This window comes from Falco rusticolus, chromosome 1 (genome assembly GCF_015220075.1).
Source record: "Falco rusticolus isolate bFalRus1 chromosome 1, bFalRus1.pri, whole genome shotgun sequence".
NCBI lineage: Eukaryota > Metazoa > Chordata > Aves > Falconiformes > Falconidae > Falco > Falco rusticolus.
Genome location: NC_051187.1, coordinates 1,085,366 through 1,110,893, shown reverse-complemented (window position 1 = coordinate 1,110,893; position 25,528 = coordinate 1,085,366). Strand labels below are relative to the sequence as shown.

At 43.4% G+C, this 25,528-nt stretch overlaps 1 protein-coding gene across 4 annotated transcripts in view; it reads right to left on the bottom strand.

The window, feature by feature from the left end:
- RPTOR (regulatory associated protein of MTOR complex 1) overlaps positions 1-25,528 on the bottom strand; it is a 159,100-nt gene that overhangs the window by 56,018 nt on the left and 77,554 nt on the right. For all 4 annotated transcript variants that reach the window (XM_037403769.1, XM_037403776.1, XM_037403782.1 and 1 more), the window contains exons 10-16: positions 16,188-16,263; positions 12,366-12,467; positions 8,558-8,641; positions 7,016-7,126; positions 1,726-1,800; positions 1,043-1,108; positions 220-411 (exon numbers count right to left, since the gene is read on the bottom strand). In XM_037403769.1, the coding sequence (XP_037259666.1) occupies positions 220-411; positions 1,043-1,108; positions 1,726-1,800; positions 7,016-7,126; positions 8,558-8,641; positions 12,366-12,467; positions 16,188-16,263 (706 nt within the window). The remainder of the gene's footprint in view (positions 1-219; positions 412-1,042; positions 1,109-1,725; positions 1,801-7,015; positions 7,127-8,557; positions 8,642-12,365; positions 12,468-16,187; positions 16,264-25,528) is intronic.

The window sequence follows — 25,528 nt, the reverse complement described above, 5'->3', positions numbered from 1 at the left end:
GGCTTCAAGCTGTATGAACTCCCCCTGCATTTCTTTGGTTACTCCTCTTGCAGGGCACGTATGATTTACATCACCTTGAAGCACAAGCGCTAAGATCTTTCTCTGAACCAGACACAATCGCAAAGCTCTTGACGGCCCTGGCTTTGTGAGTATTTCTATAGCCCTCTGCCAGAACACCGACAATTCAACTGGCATTGACTTAAAAAGTTGGATTTTTACCTCTGGGATTGGATCCGAGAGGAGACTATAGAGCTTTTCATGAGCACTGTCTCTCACACCACACCACCTGGCTGAGTCAAAGTTCTGCCAAATACGTCCTAAACAAATGGCCACCCACTGACGCAGAAGAGGATGTGGATCATTTAACTGCTCCAAGCAAATAGCAATCAGGTTTCCTTGAAGGCAGGCTTCCTGAAACACAAATCAATGCAATTTATTTTGGATGACGGCTTCCCACCTCATCATCAGAAAAGAGAATTATTTCTCAAATAGACAGGAAATCAAGAGAAAATTATTCGGTGGTTATACACTGATTTTGTTACAAAATATTGTTTGGAAGCAGTGCAAAGGGAAGGTCAACTACACACCACTACAGCTAAGTAGCTGAGCATTAGAAATGCTTTCTGTAATGCATAAAGCCTATTTCTTCCTCATTGGAAATATTCCTTGCACCTGTCAGAGCCCCAAGGTTTATGGCTCATTCCATATATCCTTCCCAAGAACTTTATCACAGCCATCAAGTTTCCACTTGACAGGAACTAGGCACTATTTCTGTAGTAGTACGTCAGTGCGCTGCCTGGGGGGCAGCTGGTGAGTGACTTGTGTCCTGAACCTCCACTTCCAGCTGCCAGGTACATAATGTGTTTGTTACACCTCCGGGTCAATTTTTCTTCTAATCCACACAAAAATAACGTAAAGCAATCTTCTGTTTCCCAGTTCAGGGTTGTGCTTTAACGCAAGCCAGGACACTTTGATCATAGTGAAGGCACAACGCAGAGCAGAGGTAGGAGAGAATGAAAGGAAAAAGGATGCTGGGGCTCACCTGTCCAGTGTTGTAGTTGTTAACAATTACAGCCAGGATAAAAGCCGTCATTGTCCTGTGTTCAGCCTTAAAACAATATACAACCAAATTGTTATCTAGAAAACAGGTCAGAGAACAACTCTATCGCATGCTTTCTGAAACATGAGATTATTCTAAGTGCAGTCTGTATCATGTTGAAAGAACAAGAGAGGGGAAAGCAAGATAGAATTTTCTCGTCATCCAGTCCTGTCACTACTTACACCTGAGACACCTCATCAGACTGCCAATATGATCCTCCCCACCAACCTCCGTATATTGCCCTGGAGGAGGCACACAAATACCTATTACAGGAAACCACAAAACATTTTTGAAGAGGGAATTATGAAGTTACAGTGCAATTAGACTGCCTCTGCACCCAGCCCCCAGGAGCTTGCAGCTCCCATCGTCACCACTGAGTAATCTGCACTTATATAACTTTAAACAAGTTTCCAAATTTTTGTTTGGTTTGGCTGTATCACGTAACGGGGCAGAAGCATTTCTGATGCCCCTGGTCAATGACTCTCTGCAGCAGAGCAGCGGGTGCCACAGGAGACGGAGGCGGGAGGCAGTCCTACGTTACCACCAGCTGCACCAGAACAGCAACAGAGAAGCTAAGGCAAGCTAAGCAAATGCTATAAGACTGAATAAAGATGACTTGTCCTTACTGGCATATAAGGATCTGCCAGAACTGAAAGGAAATACTTGTGACCGTTGTCCTTCACAAGGTCAGCTTGGCAGGACTGAAAAAGAGACAAAGAAAAACACAATGAGTACTGTTACATAAAAAGATTTTTTTCCTCCAATGATGTATGAATATTTCATGTCTTAATCATTTTTCTCAACTCTCATTTTCATTTGAGAAGCAAAATAAAGCGCCAGCCCTCCATTGGGCCGCTACCAGACATCCACCCCTGCAGGAGAAGTGGGGTCTGAAGCAAGGAGGCCCCTGCCACCCTCCTGCTTAGGAGAAGAGTTAAACTGACATTGCTCTGTCCCACATTAAACCTTCACCAGTGTTTGTGAGCCACCAAAAGCAAAACCAAGGAGGAATCAAATTTTTTTGTTGTTTTTTGGGTGTTGTTTGTTGGGGGGTTTTCACACTTAACAGAGCAAAAATTATTTAAGATTACATCTTCTGAAAGCCCCTAGTACTTGATTTCCAATCCCACATCAAGAATTAGCTCACCATAGATCAGGTCTGCTGGTAATTGCTGTTCTCCATCTTCTAGTTGTACAGTGAGGTATCTGTCTAACTAGGGTCAAATCTGGAACGTTCCTCCTCAGGCAGGGAGTACGTGCCCCGACTGTTCCCTCCAGGGAACCTGAGGGTCACACAGCAGCTACCAAAAGCTGCATGCTCACATGCTCCTGCCTGCCCAGCCTGTGGCACGGGCTGCTGCAGATGCTCCTGGGGGTCCTTCCTCTTCCCCCGACTGCCCACCCTGTCTTACCCTCGGGACTCCAGATTTCAACTCACGTACACAAACAAGACTAATCGCTGTGTTACTTGGTCAAGGGCTACCGCGTATTAAATCGGTACAACTGTAGCATGTAGTAGCACAGCCTCCTGCTACATACAATCAGAAACCACAGAGCAACTCCACTGTCTTTAAAAGCCTGTAAGGAGAATAATGCAGGTTTTCCTGGGGTAGTAGCAGCAGTGAAACACATGGTGTGCACCATGATTTTGCTAACATACCAACTCCGGCTTCAAGCAGCCATATTAGGGACAAATCAGAAGAATACATACTACGAAAGTGAAAATTTTTTAGGGAGGAAATACTGACTTAGCAATGTTTCCCCTGTTGACTGTTATTCTATTCTATGCTTCATGCCAGAGACAGAATCATGTATTTTTTATCAGGCGTAGAAGGTGAAGGAGGGAACTAATTGTTGAAAGGAGAGGGGATGGCAAGAGAGTTGCAACAGAATATTTTATTGCTGACAGAGGTAAAGATGCTGGGTTTGGCAGACCAAAGAGCAGAGGGATGCCAAGCTGCAGCTACGAGAGGCTTTCCTGACTTCTGTGTAATGCTGCACAAAACCCCAGGCTTCCTTCTTTCCCCTCTCTTCATTCTCAACGTGAATACTTTCTGTTCCTTACAAAACCAATCTCTTCACTGTGTAGGCAGACACCAACAAAGAGAAGCTGCTCATCCTCACACCGCATTTATTGTGCTGCCACTGTTACCCAAATACCTGAGGCTCGAGGGAGGGAGGCAACTTCTACCACACCAGCACACTTGCTCAAACCCTCCCTGCTCAGATCCTGTGAACAATATGGAAATCCAGCATCAGCAACGCCTCCTCCTCCCCAAGGAATAAGCAGCTATACTTGTGAATAATAATACAACATGACCAAATCAAGCTGCAGGTTTGTTGTGAAGCTTCAGAACTTATATAAAATGTGAAGTTCCTAGTGCTGGGGAAGGACTAGAGCACAGATCTCCTCTTTCTCTTTAACATAATATATGGGCTATGTAACTTAGCCCTAAAAATCTCATGAGTTCCTGGAAAACAGCAGCACTGCCACAGCTCAGGGGAGTCCTGGGTGACCATGGCGGTCAGTGAGCTCTTGCCCCCCACGTGAGTGCTTTCACAAAATTATCCTCAGGGAACACTTTACTTGAACATCTGTATTAATGATAAAATGAGAAATGGTAGTCACAATCCTGCTAACAAAGGGCACATCTGGAAAGTAAGCATCCTGTTTATATCACTCCATTCCTTTAAAAAGTTCGAGAAATGTTTGCCTTCTATTGCTTTCAGCCAATTCTCTGGAGTAGCAAGATCCTTTTTTTTTTGCTGTCCCACTTTAGTAATATTCACATTTCAATACTGTTTAATGTGCAGGGTTTTTTTTGTCTTGCTTAAATTCCTGAATATAATCCTTGCTATGAGGGGTGTGTGGATTTTTTCTTCCCTTTAAATTCAAGTATTTAAGATAAAGAAGATGCTGTTTACCAAACATTATCAATGTAGCACGTAGGGAATTCTTGACCTAAACTGTATTTGCAAGCATTGCAGCCATCTCCATGTGGCAGCACACATGACTATTTCTAGACCAACCTATATCTGGCAGATACCTACAGCAGGCAGCCTTGAACCATCACTTGCTATGTAGCTCTGCAGGTGGATTGCCTAGAAATACTCCAGCTGGCTTCAGGCAGAGATGACTAGAGTCCTCAACGAATATCCTATGAAAAATCATCTGATTATACACAGAATTAAAGCAGATTAATCTAAATATGCCAGTGTTTATTAGAGGCACCTATAGATCACATATAAACAATTCTGTCCGAGGTGCAATGTTTCTGTAATACTGTGGTTTTATCCTGCAATTTTTATAACAAAACACAATTCTTCACAGCATACCATGCTTACTGAAGGTATCGTCTGAACGGACACATGGCATGCTACGCTGCTGCCTCACATTGGAACACCTTCCTTCTGTCTCCCTGCCCAAAGGGAGGCAGGGACCAGAACAGAAGCATTATCTTCACAGGATGTTCTGCTCTCCAGGGCGCTAGCAAGTCTTACATAACTAGTTCTCAGTCACATCCAAATGCAAAGAGGAATGAGCAATCAGCTGAACTCTAATGCTAATCAAAGTAATTTCATCAGCTACAGCCTCCTGAAACCGAATAAAATACACATACAGTGGACAGCACATGAAGGAGGGAGGCAGCACTGTACAATTATTGCGAGGATGAAGATCATCTGGCAGAATGTTTGAAAATAAACATGCTCTCACCTGCTAGGGCCACGGCTTCTGCCTGGGCGACAGAGGCAGCACCCACTCAGACCAGAGCTGAGCCAGGTAGGTGCCCTAGCACAGGCAGAGCCACACACCCGCCCCACGGGCAGCACGAACGCTACAGAGATTCCACGCAGCCTCACAATTAATTACTGCGTCTACCCTTCACTCAGCATCTGCCTGCCTGCCTGCCCACAGAGTATGCCCCTGCAGTTGTCATCCCGCTCAGAGCCTTGTAAAAGGCCACCTCGGAGAAAGCGCCGCCGCCGCACAGCAAGGCGTGCTCTCCACAGCTCAGCTCAAACCACCGCACCGCTGCATCAACTAAACGCTAAAAGACCATCTCTTGTCCTGGAGTATGCAGATAGCGGTCTTGTGAATTGTTTAGACACATTTACCTGGAAATGCAGAGGGTCGGGGAAGTGGAGCAGGCTGTAGCGTTAAAGAGAACTTGGAACCCACGCCACATTCACGCTGCAGTAATAGTTTTTGTTAAACTTTGTTTGAAACTCCATTTGTTTCAAACATACATGGCCAAACTTTGCGCCAGCAGAGGGGGGAAAGGACATATCTGTACTGGTATTTAGTATGTTACAAGAAAGTATTACTTTAGCTTCTGATATGATGACATGTTTGTTCCCTTTATGGTGTGACAACTCGAGCTACTGCCTGTCCCCTCCCTCAGCATCATTCACTGTGCTTTCCTGCTGAGGCTGCTCTCTCCTCCCTCCTCATGTGCACCACCTGGTTTTGGAGCCAGTGAGTGAAACAGCAGAAAGAAATCAAACCACAAAATTTAAAAGACACTTTTTTCTGTTGTTTTGTTGTAAAGCACAGCCTAACAAATGAGTGAGACAACAGAGCATGGGAGGGAGCAATACAACGGTGGCAGGAGCAGGTATGGTGCAAGGAGCCCACCCAGACTGGTGGACAGAGTGAAGGATGGCATGACACTCCCTGTAAATTATACATGAGCCTACTCTGAAATGTACCCGGGGCTGAAGCATCAGCCATAGAGAGGCATGCATCAAAAATAAGCTTTTCAAGAGTAGCTTTAAGATGAATAGTTTTCATTTTCTTTGCTTTCCAAAATCCTCTTAGGATGTTAATGAAAATATATTTATAAAACTAAACCTGACAATACTAGATCAACAGTGGGGGAAAATTCCAACAAATTCAGTATTATTCTCCATACTGAAATGGAAGAGATAAAGCAAAAATAAACACCCAAATAGACAAGATCCAACTTCTACAAGCAGTTCAAACAATTTCGTATTGGCGTATAATCGTATCTGCGATTAACTGTGCATACCACTCCTAATAATTTTATTTTGCTCAACTAATTGCACCCACAAAACCACAGAGTCGTATATATGACTACACAAATTTATCTGCAATTACTTACCTGCTTAATTATTTATTTTAACCCTCACAAACTATAGCTTTGGCTAAGGGCATCTTTAAAAACCAGGGCCCAGTTTCAAAACCTTATCTCAGAAGGTGCCAAACTACTGTAGAGAATCACGGACCCACGACGGGAATAACCTGTCCTTTGTGGGGTTTAATACTTCTGTGCCAACCATCTGCAGTGCATCAGTGCATGTGTTAGGCTCGGAGTAGGATGTATAAGTTAAAGCCACCAAAACCTACTTTAAATTTATTTCTAGAAAAATTCTGTGTCTGAAGATTACCCACAGCCTGGTTTGACAACGGACGGGAACGGTCTTGGACAAACCCAGTTTGATCACAATCTAAAGCGAACAAGTTGAGGGTGAGTACGAGTGTGTGCAAGCATGCTCTCACCTGGAAGCATCAGACAGAAAACAGGAGTGCACGTTAAGACCCTTCAGCAAGCAAAGCAGTACCTTCCCCAGTAAAGGTATCAGTGAGGTCGGAGGGCTTTTACCTAGACCACCAAACACCCTGGAACCAGGAACTGCGACGTTAACGTGACGTGCAGCATTGACAGCCAGCCAACCACCCAGGGCCGGCACCCTGATGGGGCATCCCCACCACAGAGTTTCAGAAGCTAGCTTTCATGCAAGTCACATCAATTAATGAGATGATACGCCGGTCTCCAGTTAATGCAGCATGTTTTTGAAGTACTCCAGGATAAAGCATGAAGGGGGGAAGGAGCGGGGGCGGGGAAGGCGTGTTGCTGAAACCCAAAAGACACAGCCAAGTTCAGAAGTACTCACACTGTCCACTGCCAGAATTTTGGCCCAGATGAAGACAAGGAGTGGTCTCAGCTCACGAGCTGAACTCTGAAGTAGCTTCAGCACATACGGGAAAATGCCGACAGACAGGGCCTGGGGAGCCAGAGGGAACAGCAAAGGCTCAAGAGCAGCTCAGCTGCGCGCAGGGGCAGAACCAAGCGCTCCGAGAAGATGCAGCGTATTTAATGACACAGATGAGAAATCTGGTACAAAACAATTTCATACGTTTCTAGTAAAAAGGGGATCCCTGTGTACTAGTCTATTGTTCATTTTAATCTTGGATGTCACCAGGTATTTTCAGACTCATTTGGTCCGTGGAGACTCAGAGTTAATCTAGCACTAGCTTTTACTCCTTACAGCCTGTGCTATTTTACGCTTCATGATATGTTGTGCTCTTCTCAGATGGGGCCATTTGCTCTCACAAATAAACATATTGCAAAAGCTCAATAATTACAGCCCTCCCACTGGAAATTAAATAGGCCTTTTGCCTTACACAGACTTGCTACCAAGCCGTTTCCATGGGATTAGAGACTACGCTAACAGGAGGACGTGCAACACGTGAAGTCTTTGAGAATCCCACTGTGATTGCCGATACCCTTCCAAAGCACAACGTAAAGGAAACGTATGGCAGGGGACTGCACTTGCAGTGCTGGGTCTCAGAGGGTTACCACCCACACAGCCGGGCAGCAGCCAAGCATCACCCAGGGATATGGCCAGCTACCTTTATAAAACACGTAACAGCCAGAGCAAAGGCTGCTGCGGCTGACCTGCAGCTATGTTTTCATCCTCGAAGTTTTTAAGACCCACCCTGGATTATAATTACCTTTAATGCATACTTTCTTCCTACCACTGAGGGCTAAGCTGTCCGGGAAGGCCTGCAGAAGGGAGTCTTGGCTGAGATGAAGGAGGAAGGTAAAGAAACCCACTAAAAAGCCCCATTACTGAGCTATTCCACAACCAGCTGGTGTTCCTCTTCATCACTTTTATCAACAAATAGCTGCATTTACAAGAGTGTTTTAAACTGCTCCTCTGTTTAATTCTTTTTTATTATGTGCACTGTGCTAGCCACACTCCAAAACACAGAAGGCAGCTGCCACCTTCTCAGAATAGCTTATAAAATCCAGAGACCAAACAGTTAAAGAGAATGATGCAGCCAGTAGGCTGAGAGAACAGATGATAAACATACATGCTATTTTTCTGTATTTATTTTACGTGACAAAACTTCTTATTTGTCCCAGATATTTCCTCCTGTTTTGTCCCTTACAATATTTTACACTAAACTATTCCCAAGGAACTCTCTGTTGTAATGCAAACGAACAGCTATTCGGCCATTTTGATTAATACAAACCGCTTTTCTTTTTTCCTGCTTGCTCCATTTCACACACATGAACACAAAAAACACTGGTCGTTTGTCAAATCTGCGGAGTATCTTCCACACCTTCCTTCCATAAATCATCATTTGTATTTATTGCCTATACTGAGATACTTTCACCTTTCACAAGACAATACGCAACATCCACGCACCAAGCTAACTGCCCAGGGACCCAGGTCCAAAAATCTTCCCAGCAAATCAAGCGCTCGCAGCCGATGTACCTGGCTCAGCAGCACCTGCAGGAGAGAGGTAACGGTTATTGCTAAAAAGAACAAAGATCTTTGTGATTGCAGAGCAAAGGTTAAACGCACCTCAGGATCGTTGCATCGCTTTAAACAAACTATTGGCCTAAACAAAAAAGCTGGAAGACAAACCCTGGCTGCTGTAAACATTCCCCCCACTGAACAGTGTCAGCAATGGGTTAATGCCCCTCCTGGTAACGCTCTTCAGGAAGTTTCTGCAGACACATAGAATCACAGAATGGTCTGGGCTGGAAGGGACCTTAAAGATCACCGAGTCCAACCCCCTGCCATGGGCAGGGACCCCTCCCGCCAGCCCAGGTTGCTCCAAGCCCCATCCAACATGGCCTTGAACCTGCCAGGGATGGGGCACCCACAGCTGCTTTGGGCACGCACTTACAACTGTTTCTGAAGGAAAGCAGTTATACTCAGTCTCCACATCACTGCTCCGCTGCATCCTGTTCTGCTGAAAACCCCAGTGGTTCCTATGCAGTATAGCTCTGCTAGATGGAAGCAGCCCCTATGGATTTCAAATACTCTCATTGCCCCACCTGCCCTTCCTCCAGGAAAGCAGGAACACGGCTGTGGCTGCAGGAAGGATTCAGAGGTGAGCAAAACACCCAGGCTCCCATTACTCAAAACTGCTCAGAAGCAGAAAAAGAGGCTTTGCTTTCCTTGGCAAATCGATATAAGAGACTTAAGAGGGAAGCAAAAGGTCACATTAGTCATTAATAAAAATCTCATTAAAACAGAGTCTGACAAGGATAATGAGGTGGTAGTTTACTGGCTTATACCTACCCTGGTGTGAAATATTAACAGGCAGACTTTCAGTTCTTAATCTCCTTAACAGATGTAAGATATTGGAATGCAATGTTTAATCCTCAGTTTAAATTGAGTAACATCCCTCAAGCATAGGTCTCAGGGAAAGAGACTCGTTGATTTAGCTCCCTATTCCATCCTTTTCTCAGTGTTTTTCCACACTGCATATTCAAATTAAATTATTTTTCATGTTTAATACTGAAGAATAACTGAATTACTTGGCTCATGTCTCATACTACAGATGACTTATATTAGATACTGAGGTTGTGCAGAAAAAGTCCAGAAGACAACAACAGGAGGATGCATTAACTGCTCCAATCATTTCACCTCTGAATATCAGGGCTCAGATCTCAGGACAGGTCATCCTGCCCTAGTTGGCACCAGCCTATTCCATAAATTTACTACAGAACCTGGCACGATTAACAATGTGCTTTAAAGATGCCCATCACAGGAATAACAGGGGCAGCTGTTTGAGATTAAAGCAGTAATAGAAACCAGGGCAAGGTGGAAGCTGGGCCAGGGCTGAAACAACAGACAGGAACATGTGAGGAACAGGGTGCTTGCATGGACAATGGGAGGTGTACAGATTGGACAGTGCTGCTGTTATCTGACCTCAGAAAAAAACTTAAGTAAATCCACAAATTCTGTCATAGCCAGGGAAATTGTAATTGAAAAGGATTTCCAGGTGAAGATACAAACCCACATCTCAACACTGCTAGCATCCCACAAGGACCTTTAACCAAATCAAATTGTGTCTTACTTTAAAAGCTTGGTTTCATTATTTTCAGAAACCAAAAATGCCATCGCTCTCTCTCAGGTTTTCATATTCCACTTCCCTAATTGATTTGCACAATAACCTGAAGCAAAAAATGACACAAATTCTAGAGACTTGGATGAGGATATGGGGAGTCTATGCACAATTTATGAACTTTTAATGAAATTATGAAATTGCTACACTGTGCCACTATATGCACACAGCACTGCAAAAACATCCCTCTCTGACATTTGTCTATCATTATTCTGAAACAAAAGACAGAGAAGCTAATTATGTCCACGCACGCAAATTAGAGATTAACCAGGATACAAGAAGGTAATTTAGAAGTTACAGTCTACATTTTAGCAGGAATCTCCTAACACATGCAGGATGGAAGGAGGGGACTGCAGCAGTGGTCTCCCATGGCCTTCTGTGGAGTAAGTGTGACTCTTGTCTACAGGCACTGGAGGTGGCATGGCAGGAGGTACCTCCACAAGGATCGAGCATCTGCTGCTCAGGCTCGTGCAAGCTGTGTGTATGCTGACTTCTCTCTTCTCTGCACCAGGAAGCCACCCATGTCCAATATACCCCATGCACAGCAAGAATTCGAAATGGAAAGCAACTTCTTGAAGACAATTACAAAGCCATTTACAAAGGACCATTTCCCTGTCCTTGACAAATCCAAGCTTTGCATGGCTGGCATCGTGGCCCTGGCACTCAAATACTTTCCTTCCCCAGGGACACATCTAAAATGGGAAAACAGAATCAGCGTTTGTTAGGCTACAGCAGTGTAGTCTAAGCAATCCCAAGGGAACAAAGCAAAAAGACACTCAAAAGGGGTCTGAAACACATTTCTTTGCCTCTTGTAATCAGTTGGTCTCCGATTCAAAGTATCTCAAATCTGTTAACAAGCAATCTTACTCCACTACACAATTAATATGCTTTAATTACAAGAATTATTACGTTGTCCTAGCTCATTTTTGCTCCAGGAAGGAAAGCAGGTTCCTTCGCCAGGTGACCTCTCAGTTCCACTGCAAGGTTAAGCTACCTGCAGAGCCCTCTGGTGCCAAATAATTCACTGGAAAGCAGCAAAGTTGGTTCTAAAGTAGAAGCCTGCCTTCTCCTATTGCAGTGACAGAGATAAACAGTACACCTGCTTATCCAACCAATGTCCCAGGGCTTGGGAGGCTCAGGGAAATTACGATTTGGTCTTACACAGATCGACGGTGCCGTCAGTCACAAAACAAGCTGGTAGCTAACAGGGAAGGTGAGTCTTCTCACATTTAGTGAATGAAATCACATATCCTTATACAAGTGACTGGACCTATGTTCTTTTAAACAGAAAGACTTTAAATTTTGCTGCCTGGTAGAGAAGAGACCACAGCTACCTTGATGAGGGTTTATATTTCTGCCAATACAAACTCCTGGGGAGGAGAGGGCAAAAGCAGATCACAACTGCAATATGTGCCTTGCCATAAAACATTACTTGAAATGAAGTGTTATGTTTCTCCTAGGTTTACTTCTCCTTTATACATATGAACTTTGTCTAGTCTGAGCAAATGCCTACCAGAATTCTACATTCCTTCCAGGCATGGTGTTCAGAGACTTGTTTCTACATTCTTGCAGCAAAATTTCAGCATCACATTAAAGGGAACACTTTCCAGGCAGTACCAGACAGACAAAGAAGCCATTTCCGAACTATTTACACTGCAGTAACTTCCACTTTCTGAAAACAGAGAGAAGATAAAAGTCTCTGCCTGACAGAGCTGGCATATAAAAGGAGATACTACAGCAGAAAACAACAAAGATGTGCTACTCTGTGAAAAAGTCTTGCTACTTCAGAGCAAAAGAGGAAGCAGCAGAGCCTGATACTGTTGAAGCTGCAAATGGACTACAGTGGGAAGTTTTGCTCAACAGAGAGTGAAGGTATGGGGGAAGAAAAGCACTTTGTCTTCATCTGCACAGGTCTAGTAAACATGCAATCAGCTCTAATTAATCCCGAAGGAGCCCACGTAATTTATGTACCCAAACGCCATCTGGTTGACAGCACAGCACTCTGCGGGCAGGGAGAGGCGTGCACAGACACCCAGTGTCTGCTGCGGCCGAGCTCCTGGCAGCCTCGGCGGTGCTGAGCCCCTGGCTGCTCACCTGCAGAACAATGGGAAGCTGCTCCGGGGGGTTGCGGTTCTCCACACCCATGGTCAGCCACACCTGGAAAGCTGTCAGCTGCTCTGCAAAGAAGGGACTGTGCTGTTGGAGCAAGAACAGGAATGCAAGTTCGGTTAAAAAAAAGCAGCAAATAGTTTTGGCACCTATGGACTCACACAGTTTATTGTTTCCAGAACCTATACTTTTTAATTGACACACGTTTGTCTGAGTCTTTTTAAATGTATAAAAATGTTCCAAAGACTGACCAGATACAATTCTCTTTAAATATGCTGGCATTCTCCAATATAAGCATTTGGAAAAAAGAAGGAAAGAGTAGAGAAACAGGAAAAGATATCACAAAAGGTCTTAGGCAAATCTGGTAGATCTTTTTCACATGAGAAGCAGATAAATCCACTGCTGTTCTATCTGCTCTGCAGGGATAGTTTCACTCCTGTAGCAGCACACACAGTGCTACCTCTGCACAGTCCACTGAGAATACAATCCAACAACAATGAAAAATATGTCCATCCACATCTCAGTCTTCCCTGGCTGCAATAAACCTCTCCTACAAACAGGTGGCAATTCAGATGTGCGCTGGTTTGGGCTGTAAGAAGGCTGCCCCTCCTATTTATCAGGTTTTTAATTCAAGCCTTTTACTTAGTGATCCATCACTTCTGACACCCGTAACACAGTAAAAGGACTTCATATAGGTAAACAAAAATTAGAAGATTTACGTAAGATATTGAATCCACCCATTTAATTAGCGGTATCCTGGTAGTGCAGGTAAATGAGCACAAAAATAACGTGCAGAGTGCTACAGTATTTAATAGACCTCACACTAGTGTCCTACTAAAGACACGAGGCATGGGCTAACTCCCATCAGCTAACACCCATCAGTTGTGCTAGTAGTACTGAAGACAGTAAAATCATGTGTTATTTTACAAAATACACCTGAATGGCATCCAGTAAATACAGAGGATGCTAGCTCCTAGGATCTCTAGGCATAAAGGAATCTGGTTTAGGGGACGGCAAAGAGAAAATACCACGTACTTTGAAAAACATATGACGTAACTATGGTCTTATTCTAACAAGATGTGTTTGTCTGGGGGTGCACTACACCGGCTGATGACATCCAAAGTGTCCTTGGTGAGATGTGACATCCCACAGTACATATTAAGTCCCCGGAGCCTGCCCAAGTGTGCAGAGAACTCTTGTCTCCCGACACCAGTGGGGGCTGCCCCACCATCTGCAGCGTATGCCCCCAGCGCTCTGCTCCGCGGCGCACGCTCGGGCAGCCCCTGGGCACAGCAGCGCAGGAGAAGCACTCCTTTTGCCATCGATCACACCAAGCATGGTACGAGAAAGTACTGACCAAAGCACACAGCAGCTTCCAGTTTGAATTTTACAGGGAAACAGCAGTCAAGGGAGAAGGAGGTAGGGAAGGGGTGGGAGGAAGGAGAGTAAACCCACCCAAACCCGCCAGAAGCACAGCTGCTCCCCTGCCATCCCCTGCACGAGCACTGCGAGCCTGCAGGCCCTTCTCCATCAGGTTATCCTATTTTCCAGGCCTGACCAGGAAAGAACACCTACAGAACAAGCAGAAGTCAGACACTGGTGGTTTATAAAGTGCTGCTGAAACAAAACAGCCCTGAAGAGATGATCCATTGCTTTATCCAGGGCTAGGCTGGACCTGCAACGGCAGCAGCCAGCACGGCCCTGAAGGACTGGCAGCAAGTAACCCCTGTGACTCACCCGGGCATCAGCCCAGACACCAGTGGCTGATCCTGCCAGCCTAGTTCTGGAACAGGCTGCCTGGGCTCCGCAACGCCCCTTCCCCCCACGCTGGACTGAGCAGCAATTCCTCCCAGGATTACTGCTGGCCAGCAGCAGCTAACCTTCTCTGATATACAGCACTGCTCGCTGGGCATAAATCTAGAGGTTTGAGGGAAAAAAGTTGATTAGAACACAAGGAATAGATCAGAGATGTGCAACTGTCTGCCTGCTCCAACCATTTGTCACGGCATAGAGCTAAGCCTCTTCCACTCCCCCAACCTAACAGCCAAGTCTCCTGCTCCTGTAGGTGTCTCACAGAGACATCACCAGGTTAATATAGAATCACAGAGAGGTTGGGGTTGGAAGGGACCTTAAAGATCACCTAGTCCCGAGCCCCCCGCCACAGGCAGAGACACCTCCCACACAACTGGGCTGCTCCAAGCCCTGTCCAACCTGGCTTTAAGCATTTCCAGGTACTGGGAGGTGCTATAAGGTCGCCCCAGAACTTCCTCTTCCCCAGGCTGAACAACCCACCTCTCTCAGCCTGTCTCCATAGAAGAGATGCTCCAGCCCTCTGAGCATCTTGGCCTCCTCCGGACTTGCTCCAGCAGGTCCATGTTCTTATGTTGGGAGCCCCAGAGCTGAACACAGTACTGCAGGGGGGGGTCTCACGAGAGCAGATTAGAGGTCTGTCCCCTCTTCACAAAGCAGGCACAAACCTACACGCTATTAATCATGCTGGATTTTAAGTGCAAGCGTAAGGAACAGCTCAGAAGAGAACTTGAGCCTGCCTTTAAATCTAGTGGCCAGGCTAGCTTGGAAAGTCACAGCATTCAGGCTCCCAGCTGTTGACTACACATCGATAGCTCTACCCACCTCAAGTTCTACCCAAAATATGCAAGAAATTACACTTGTCAGGCTTGAAAACCTGCTTGTAAATTGTTTCCACCTTATCTTGAATCAACTGCTAGTTGAGAATGACCACTCTTACTTGCTGATCTCATTTAATCCTTCACAAATATGTGCCTCCTCTCATCCCCCAAATACACAGAAATTTGCTAAATTTCAACTCCCTTGACACTGAATGCCCAGATGAGGTCTAAGACTAATCAAAAAGCACCCACTGACATTGTTAGAGACCTGAAATAAAAACGAACATGATCTAGGAGAGGAAAAATTATATTTGTTTAAATTTTAATATACAGCACATACAGAGAGGAAAGAAAGGGGTGGGAGGATAAAAGCCTTCAGGCATCTTTATCAACCTCTAGCCTCACAGAAGCCCACAGTTCTCTCCTCCTGTACTTGGCTCTTTGGAGACTGCCTGCAATCACAGCCAGAAAACCTTTTGAAAGCTTGGAAACATAAATAAAATGCAGGAATGTTACTGTAAAATTAGAGAGAACACCACAGTGGAACAGGTACCCAAGACTGTACAGTAATTATTGAAGGCTCCGCTCATGAAATATAAGGAATATAAAGAAAAATGCATTCTGACTAGAGGAATTTAAGCCAAATATAATATTAAAAAAATATTTTTTTTGCTCTCTGAGATTAAATAAAGTAGGAAAAAACCCCCAGTGACTCATATTAATGATACTATGCTTAAGAAAACTCTTTAGACATATCCTCAACCTCTATTTTATGTTTATTTGAAAATTATCTTTTCATAGAGTTATTTTCACATTGAAAGTTATTCATTTCAGAACTAATGCTGGTATGCTGGGATTTATTTTTTTGTGTGTGATAATACTGTTAGCCAGGACTGAGCACTCTGAACTTTTGAGTCAGGTCTCAGGCATCACTGCTACTGGTAGGAGTTTCCCCCTCACCAACAGCACAGGCTGAATCAGACATCTCATACAACAGTGAAGAAAGTTGATTTTCCAGTTATCCCTATAAGTGAGGCGAATAGACTTTTACAATGTTCCAGTAAACCCTTAAACTGCAACAATTCCGGACTCAACAAGCAAAAGCGATGAGCTAAACTGAGGTTCCAAATAATGGTTAAACTGGGCACACAACAGCTCAAGATACTATCCAACTTACCCTAAAGGCAGTTCCTTCCTCTATAATTGTAGGTAACTGGGAAAGGCAAATATCAACTGCAAGGTCCCATGCTTGCCTAGAGAAAAAGGGGAAAGAAAGAGGAAAGAAAAGTCATTACAAAGTTATCTGTAAGCGTATCAAGGTCAATTTAAATTCTAATCATATAAGTATGTGGACACAGCAGCATTGTCCGACTGGCTTAGAAACGCTTAATATTCCCTTTCTTTAAAAGGCAAGCATAATATATGAAAACTATGCAGAAAAACAGTGAGAAGGTCTAGTCCAGCACCCTATCAGGCTGACTAATAAAATGTGAGTGAGGTAAAAAATCCCCAGCTGAAGTTCACAGAAACTGTTCCTCCCCCTAACACAGAAAGAAGCCAGAGTGGACTGAAGTCTTGTTATATACCTGTGCTCACGCAAAAACTAGTAACTTTTTTTTTTTTTAAACTAGAAAAATGAACTCAATCCTGGGTTGCCTCCAAACCATAATCCTTCAACACACACCTCTACATGCATCTGAACCCTCGCTCACTCTGTATTCAAGTCCATCAGAACAGCTCGGGAAGATGATCCTGCTGAGAAGCCCTCCAACTCACAGTTCATGGATACACCTGCCCCAACACACTCACTCTCCTCTTCCTCATCCTCGAGAGAGCTAGTTTTCTCAGGGACGTGTGCAGTGACACAGTAACTCAGTCTCCATTAATCTAACCGTGAGTTGGGTTTTGTGGGGCAACCTTGTTCAGAAAGATCAGTTCTATGTGACTCACCCTTAAGGATGGAGTGAGGTACACTAAACTAGAAGAGAAAGTATTTAAAGATTTCAGTTTTTACACTTATATACTATACTATTTAATGGCTAAAGCATTGTAACTTACAATAATTTAGTGTAACAGCTATAACGGGACATAAGTTACATACAGTGGCCAAGGAACCTCTTGTAGCTGATCCAGTGCAAACAAAACGTGCAAACAGTCTGCTTCCAAACGCTCACAAAGTAAAAAAAGACCAAACTAAAATAAAATGCATTTGGTTCCAAAGTTCCTAAAACACCTCTAAAAAAGTGAAACAGTTACTCTTCACCCCAGAAACTATTAGCCCTCTCTATCCACAGGCGTTCCATGCATTTTACATTTTAACATACGAATTTATGCACTCCGAAAGGCTAGTGAGTTAAACCACCACCCACTGTGTTTCTTACACAAAAGAAACTAATTTACTCTCCAGACACATTTGCTCTTCCATGGCTTGTGGCCATCATGTGTAAACATCAATAGGCTAAGCAATTTTTCTTCTCCTAGGAACATTTGCAGACACAAGGCCATAGGTGATAATCAATACAGTTTATTTTAGTTACCTGCTCTAATAAGTTCTTAAATCACCCTGTTTTGAGTCAAACAAAGCCTTCCATTAGAACAAGTGCTGAGCAAAATCTATCCCATTTGCCTAACTGGGAGCTGTCTCAACTGAAAACAATCTCTCCAATTAGATGAAAAAATAAACTATAAGGCTCTTGCATTTTTTCTATGGATTCAAGAAATGCAGCTTGTTTTAGTCGCCCAGACCTCATCCCCCTGCTTTACAGCATTCACCTTCCACTTGACAATATGCTGCCAATATAATTAAGAGGTAATCAAGAGATAATCAAAGCACAGGGAACAAACACTTCCCACATGCTCAATAAAGACCCATGCTAGAGACAAAGTGTTTACACAAAGCTGATGAGAGGTATTTATTCCTGGTTGAGGCAGAAGCAAAGTCAAGTTAGTGCAAATGTAAAGATAATTTTACATCAAGCAAAGAAGGAATATTCCTGACTTTCAGGTTTCTTGGAGGAATGGGCAATACCACTTAAAGCCATTTTCAAACATTAGAAAGTGTCAATACATAGTGCTTTTGAGAGAAGTTTTACTATGCGGGAGAAAAAATGGTTTAGAGATCAGAGACAACTTAGTCTTATATTGGCTGCCTATAAAAAGGATTCTGCATGGAGCATTACACTGCAGAAGCACAGAGCTAAGATGCTGAGCTCCTCAAAGTAATTTTAGGTAAGAAGCACTAACATTACCATAAAAATGTCCAAGGCAGCCCTGCAAGGTCGAATCTCAAAGGTGCTAAATGTCAGCAGAAAGAACAAAAAAATTAAAGAGTTTTTAGTAGATTAAAGCAGAAAGAACAAAAAATTAAATAGTTTTCAGTAGATTAAAACAAAAATCTCTTTTTATGCTTCTAAAAACAGGCCATTAAAAATCAGTGTAGCCACACAGCCAATGTTACTCAATCTTTCAAAAGAGTAACCACCAACATAAAATTTTAACATTACCACTCATCACAACCTAGAGAGCTGCTGATTAACATCAACTATGTAAGATATTCTAATAAATTCAAATACTCCAAACGATTCCCCTGCCTCTCCAAACTAGCCCAACACACTGCTGCTGCTCACTCTCTGCAGGAAACTGACAACCTCCCACCCAAGAAGACACGTGAGCAAACAGCAGTTTTGCCCGAGGTAAAACTTCACTATTTCCAACTACTAGAACAGCTACACGCTGCTTGCAAGACTTCAGGCTGCACATGAGCTGCCACTTAGCTAACTCACTGCGTTGGCACAACAGACGACGGCATTAAACAGGCATTACAGTAATTAAAAGATTCAAAGCAAGCCACAAATGAATGGTAAAGGACTAATGCCATGGAGCACGTGAAGAAAAACAGATGGGGGAAAATACTTGTTACAGTCATGGTGAAAATAATGGCTGTCGGTGGTAGGGTGGAGGAGCAGTGATTGACTGTTTTAATATGCCAAAGAGAACTAGAAAGGTGGGCAAACTGTGTATATGCTCACTGAACTAATATTACGCTTCAGCACACAAACAAGAGATAAATTAGGGAGCAGCAGGGGAACAAGGATGAGTGGCGTTGCATCCTAGAAGTGGTTTATGAAAGCCAACCCAAGAGATCACTACTTCTCTTCCTTCTTTGTGGAGACTGCTGTTTGCAAAGGGCTTTGGAAGATTTGTGTCACTACATTAGTTATAAAAAGAGCTTGATAATACCCCAGCACTGTTCTTTCATCCCTCCTTACCATATTCTTCCAATAACACCAGATCCCCCCGCTGCAGCACGACGACACTATGATGTATCTGCTGGGTGATAACCTACTGAAATATTGCACTGTTCCAACCTCATTATGCTACTACAGAATGTGTTGATTTTTTTTATACTATGCTGTCCTAAACGCTCTACATATACAGCAAATTGATAGAGCACTTGCATAAGAGAGGACACCTTCTCTTTGTACACCTCAGTTAAGTTAGAAGCTATTATATACCTAATATACACATTCCTGTTGCCTCCCCCCAAAGGGCAATAACAACAAGCAATCCCATGCAGCGAGTGACTTGATGCAGTCCAAAGGATTTCCACCATACCCCACCTACCACAGGATGGCTGTTTGTAGGTGGTCTAAACCCAGCATGTCTGAGGCAGTAACTAGGGAGAACCTGGAAAGAGGCACTACAGGAGGTGAAGCTCAAGCTGCCCACCAGCCCTCAAACCACAAGTTCAGAAATTTTTTATAGGCAATCAAAAACCCAGCATGGCTATACTCACCCTTGTGCCTGTTCTGAGACCTGGCAACTTTTGTAGCATCACATCTCAAAAAAGGCAAAAACCTTTTACAGTGCTCCATGCCATGCAATACTCTCATTAAAGAAAAAGGTCAGACTCACAGACTATCAGCTATGTTAGGATGGGGCACTCCTTAGGTTCAGGTACAGAGAAAACAGTCTCATGTATTTCCCATATATATTTCAGAAGAAATATATATTAAATGCTCTCCTCAATTGGAAGATTGACTCAGTCAAAAAACAGGCAAGAAAGTGCTTTTGTTTATCCAAAACAAGCAAAGCAATGCAGCATGCCAACAGAAACAGTCTGCAACGAAAACAAGCCAACAATGCCTGCCTCTCCCTCTGCACTGATCAATCAGTCCAACAGGGTACTCAACAGACAAGATGCAAGCCATCATCCTGCAAAAGGATACTGCATTTCAGAACACATGAAAATTAAAAGTGAAAAGGCATTGCTCCTCCGTAATTCTACAGTAAAAATTAAACAGGGAAAGAGCTCCCCTGAATTGTGTCATTAACTCTCTTCTCCCACAACAGAAATACTCGTATTTGTCTTTGTATTTCAGTTTCAATTTTTCTTAGCTCTTCAGGACAAAGTCCCTATTCATAGCCCTCCCTAGACTCCATTTATCTCCGCCCCTTGGTCCAACACCCGCTTTCATTACAGTAGGACTATTTAAACTTTTAATAATTTAACATGAAATCATCCAGCTGCCTTTGTTTTCCAGAGGTGCTCAAAGTTTGAACTTTTAAGCAAAGAACAGAAGGCCGAGAATTCCAGCTTCACTCAAGGACCGTTTTATTCTGTGAATCCACGAAACGCTGGGCAGTCGCACTGTGCTCCTTGAACAGCACAAACGGAACAGGTTAGAGACGCGCCTCAGCCTTTCCTCATCCACACGTCCTGTGGTGTTAGCTGGCGGGTCATGAAGGCAGATTTTCTTACGCTCAGATTTTCTGGGCCGAGTCAAACTCTAACGCTTTTAATTTTCACGTCACATTTTATAATGTATTACTGATGTCTTTGAACATTATCTCTTCTGGGAATAGTTTGTATTACATCACACCACAAACAGTACTAGCGCAAATGAGTATTTCTTACTGGGACAGCCATGCTGAGGAGCAGCTAAAGAGGAGTTGAAGCCATCTGCACTCTTGGGGCTCAGGCACCAGGGCACCTGCTTGTTTTGAATTGTACTTCTGGAACTGTTAAATATTTCAGGCTTTATCAAGTATGGTGGGCAAGATTTTCCATGTTTGTTTTTTTCTGCGACTGTAACATACCCTGTTTGATTGAATTTTCAGATTCCAGCCTGAATTCACCTGCTCCACAGTGACACTGTGAACTCCATAAGCCTGCTTTAGGGGAGACAGCTGGGAAGCTGCTCAGACACGGCTATTTTAAAAAAATATTTATTGCTATGAATATTTGTTAAAACTATGAAATCCTTCTTTCTTCTGCCAGTGCATTCCCCTCCCCTAGCCACAACTTAAAGCACAAGCTTTGCTATTTTCAGCCTACATTTCTCTCCATTAAACTATCTATAGCCCATTAATGGGTCTTGGAGAAGTTAAGACTAACAGATAGACACACACACATACAAAAAAGAATCTGGTTAAATCAACAGTGTAATCTGAATTAATCTAATCCTGCAAATATCAAACAGTTCCAAATACCCTTTCAAACACTACTAAGAAACTAAGTCTTTCTGTGTAGCTCAAGGAGACTCATTTCTTTGAAAAATCAGCGAGCCGACCTGCATCCATTTCTGCAACACTCCCACAGTGTTCAAAGGCTCCAGCTCCTCTCTTACCTGTAATTGGGTTGCATATTATGGTTTTCTTTTCAGCTAGAATTTCAGCCTTATTTTATTTGCAGTACATTATGACTTACTTTCAACTAGAATTTCATGGTCTGTGTATACACTATTGCAATAATTTCTATTATGGACAAATCATAGCTCTTCCAAAGCATAATTAAGGTACTTCATTTTTAATATATGACCTATGTTAGGAAATATTTCCAAACGCGTTATTAGGTCTTTTCAAAGGCCATGAATATAACTTGCTGGCAACAGCAGTAATGTATAAGCCATAATCCATCACAACAGAGATCAAGATGCTGACAGAGCATCAGGCCTCCTATTCCTACTGCACAATAGACTGAACGACTCTCAAAGTTGAATAGCACAGCCAGTCAATCAATACATATTAATATTAATACTTTTATTATAGTAGCGTCTGCAGCAGCCAAACCTACAGTGTGAGGCACCACACAAATACAAACAGCCCGTGCCCAGAAGGGTTTACATGTAGGCAGGTAAAACTGAGAAAGGCAATAAAAGAAAGACACGAAGGAATGAAGTAACATGTCAAAGCATACCAGCCAGGGCAAGGTCACAGAGATCAGCTCTCCTGATTCCTAAATATGGTGCCCTTCTTGTTGAAATAAAGACTTGACAGCTTGTGGGTCAAATTTTCCCTAAAAAAAGAAGTTTTCACTTTTCCCCAATTCTTCAGGTAAAAAGGATAATTAGCAGAAGAGGTTAACAGTGGTCTCCCAAACGAACCAACTAGAACAACTTAATAGGTCTGAAATTTAAAAAATTGTTTTCAAAAGGCTAAACCAAAAGCAGCAGAAGCAAGCTCAGTGCTTCTATTACAACCGTACCAGATGTGCAAATCACGAGACATCTGAGTGTGACTTAGGGAAAGTTATCGAACAAGCAGGGACAAAGGTAAGCAAAAAAGATAAAGAGCAAATGGATCAGATTTGATGTCCGAAAAGGGGCAGTTGTAATTATTCATGAGGTGAACTGATGCTTAAGTCAAGCATAAGGAACATGCTGCAGTGCCAGCCCACCCCTCCGGCACACCACCGCCTCGCTCGGCTCTTGCACAGCTTCCCCCAGGACCCAGCTGAGCTCCCTCGTCCTGCTGCAGACAGCAAAGTGGGAGGCAGCAACATCGTGCTCTGACCTCAGGAGCCCATCTGCATCCATGAGGCAGGAGCTGTTTCTGCTTTTTCCCCTCTCTACTGACTGCAAGATGTTCCCAGTAAGAGTTGCAAGGCTGGCGCAGAGCACCACGAGCACAAATTCACAGCTCTGCTGTGATGAGGAGGGAGATGAGGGCACTGTATGCAAAGTTCAGAAGAGACAGTGTGTATGTGGCTGCAGTCCCTGAAATGCTGACATTTACTTATGCCTCTTCTGCAAAAGACGGTGCAAAAAATGTACGGACATAAAATGAACAACTTGCTTCTCAAGTCAGCCTTCTGCTGGGATATGAGTTACATCTGCCTGTAGGTCCCATTTTTAGTCACTGGCTGCGAACGCGCAGCTTGTGTCCGTAACAGCAGGGAACACGCTCCTCTTGCGTTACCTTTGCGAACGGAGGAGCAAAGCCCAGGAAGCCAGATGAGCATCCAGAGGGTAATAAAAGAGAGGAGAATAATGCATATGTATACTGGAGAAGGTACGACATCACACCACCACTTTGGCTGCAAGGAATAGACCAAACCCTGAGCCAGGGACGCACACCCGATGCACACAGGTCCACAGTGCATGAGGTCCTGAAGCCACGCAGATAGATAAAGGCCAAAGAGCACAGAGGAGGGGAGGAAGATGACAAGGGGCAGAGAAGTCCCTCAAAGTCTGAAGTCAGATCCTTGAGGAACACTGGCTGATATACACCAGAGCCACTATTTGGATTAATTACATGTTTTTCACACTGTAGGAAAGAACCCTGGAGCTTCTCACCCACTGCTGGCAGATCAAGCTAGTGCTGACAACGTGGCAGCCAGGACTCACTCCCCAAAACACTGTCCAACATGCTGGGTATGAAAAATCTGTGAAAAGTCTCAATCAAACAGCAAAGAGGAAAAACTTGCTGTCTCATGCACCACTAACAATGCAGATGTAGAGCCAACGTGATCGTCAGATCACATTGTTTGAAGTTTCCATTCTTTTCAACACTCCTCTGGCCAACTCTCCTGCCCTCCAGTCACATTACCTAGTTTATCTAAACAGTAAAATGGGTTTGGAGGTTTTTCAGATCAGGGATCCATTAGAAAATTCTTGAATGAAAGGAGACAGATAAGTGCAGATGATTATTTTTAGAAAAATATTTAAACGCGCTCTAAATTAGTTTCTAAATTTGTGCTTACTAAAAGTTCATAATAATGAACTGAGCCACCTCTGACAAAATTGGAATTTTCCCCTTTGCTAGATTTGCTTCAAACTGCACATTTTTTGGAGGACACTGAATAAAGTGTGTCAAGGGATTTTCTGCTCGCTTGCCGTCTACCTTGCTAGTGTTTGGGATTCACAAGGAAAAAAGCCCTGCACGTGACTTTTCTTAAGGAATTTCTTCTTCCCTGCAAATCCTAAATAGCAGCAACAATGCCATTATCCTATGGTACAGTCTGAGGGGATTCACAAAGGTATTAACAGCACCATTTTGTACCAGAAGAACTACAATACAAGCAAAGAGAATGTGTTTCTAGAATCCATCCTGCTACCATGCAGGTCTAAGAGGTACAGAATGGGATCCAGGTCATCTTAGTTTAATTCCTGTGGCTCAGCACATGGATGGCAACACCAATTCCAAGTCATACTCCCATAAGAAATGAGAAATACAGGCTTCTAATAGGCTGGCAACAAGCATGAATTCTATTCCCATAAAGAACTGGAAATAGAAGTTTTTAATACGCTGGAAAGAAGCAAACTATAAATAACTCCACAAATTTACTGGGTTAATTTCAATATTTCTGCAAAAACATGTTCCACGCTATGGCAACTGGAAAAGCACAGTTCTATGGCTCAAGCTCTGCCACATTTAGCAGCAGCAGCATCTGAAAGACACCATGGGAACTCTGGTGTTTGTTCCTACTCTTCACTTACAAACATCCTAGTCCCTCATGTGACACAATGATAAAACAATTCACCATATTTACAAATGACTAAAACAATTTTCCTCAAAAGTTGCTAATCCAAAGCACATAAGAACATTGTTTGCCACGTACGAACACACAGTACATTCAGCAAGGCTGCCCAAATGCTAATAATTCCATCCAAAGCCTCTCCTCTTGCCTCCATGCTTTTCAATAATTAAAGCAAAGTTGTATTACCAGCAAATGACTCCTTGATGACTGCTTGCACCTGCAAATACTGGCAGGGCTCCCTGCTGTTAGCTTGCTTCCACTTCTTAGAGAAACCACGCCATATAATTTGAACTCACTGATGCTGCTAGCAAGTTTTGCACTGATCATATCACTTCATACCTCCTCTACAATTTATTTTCCTCCCCAATTTTATTGGGGAAACTTATCAAAAGGATTTTGAAAACACAGGCAAATTAAGGCCACTCAGCCACCTTTACCGGTCATTTCATCAGCCTTTTAGCAAGTTACCCAGCGATTGTCTTCTCCTACAGGAGCCAAGTTAGCCTGTCTGTACTGGGTTTGTACTTAGCCAAATTTCGAACTGTCCTGTTCTTATTCATACTGAATAAAAGAATGAAAGTGCGCATTTCTGTTATTATTATTTTTACTACTATTATTCGTGGGACATTTGTTTCATAGTCAAAACCATATTTAAGAGCTTTTCGATAACTGTGCCACTTCCGCTTCCATTAATCATCTTAAAAGCAATAGTAAAAGTAGATAAACTCTGCAGAAAAAAATAATCTTCTACTTCAACA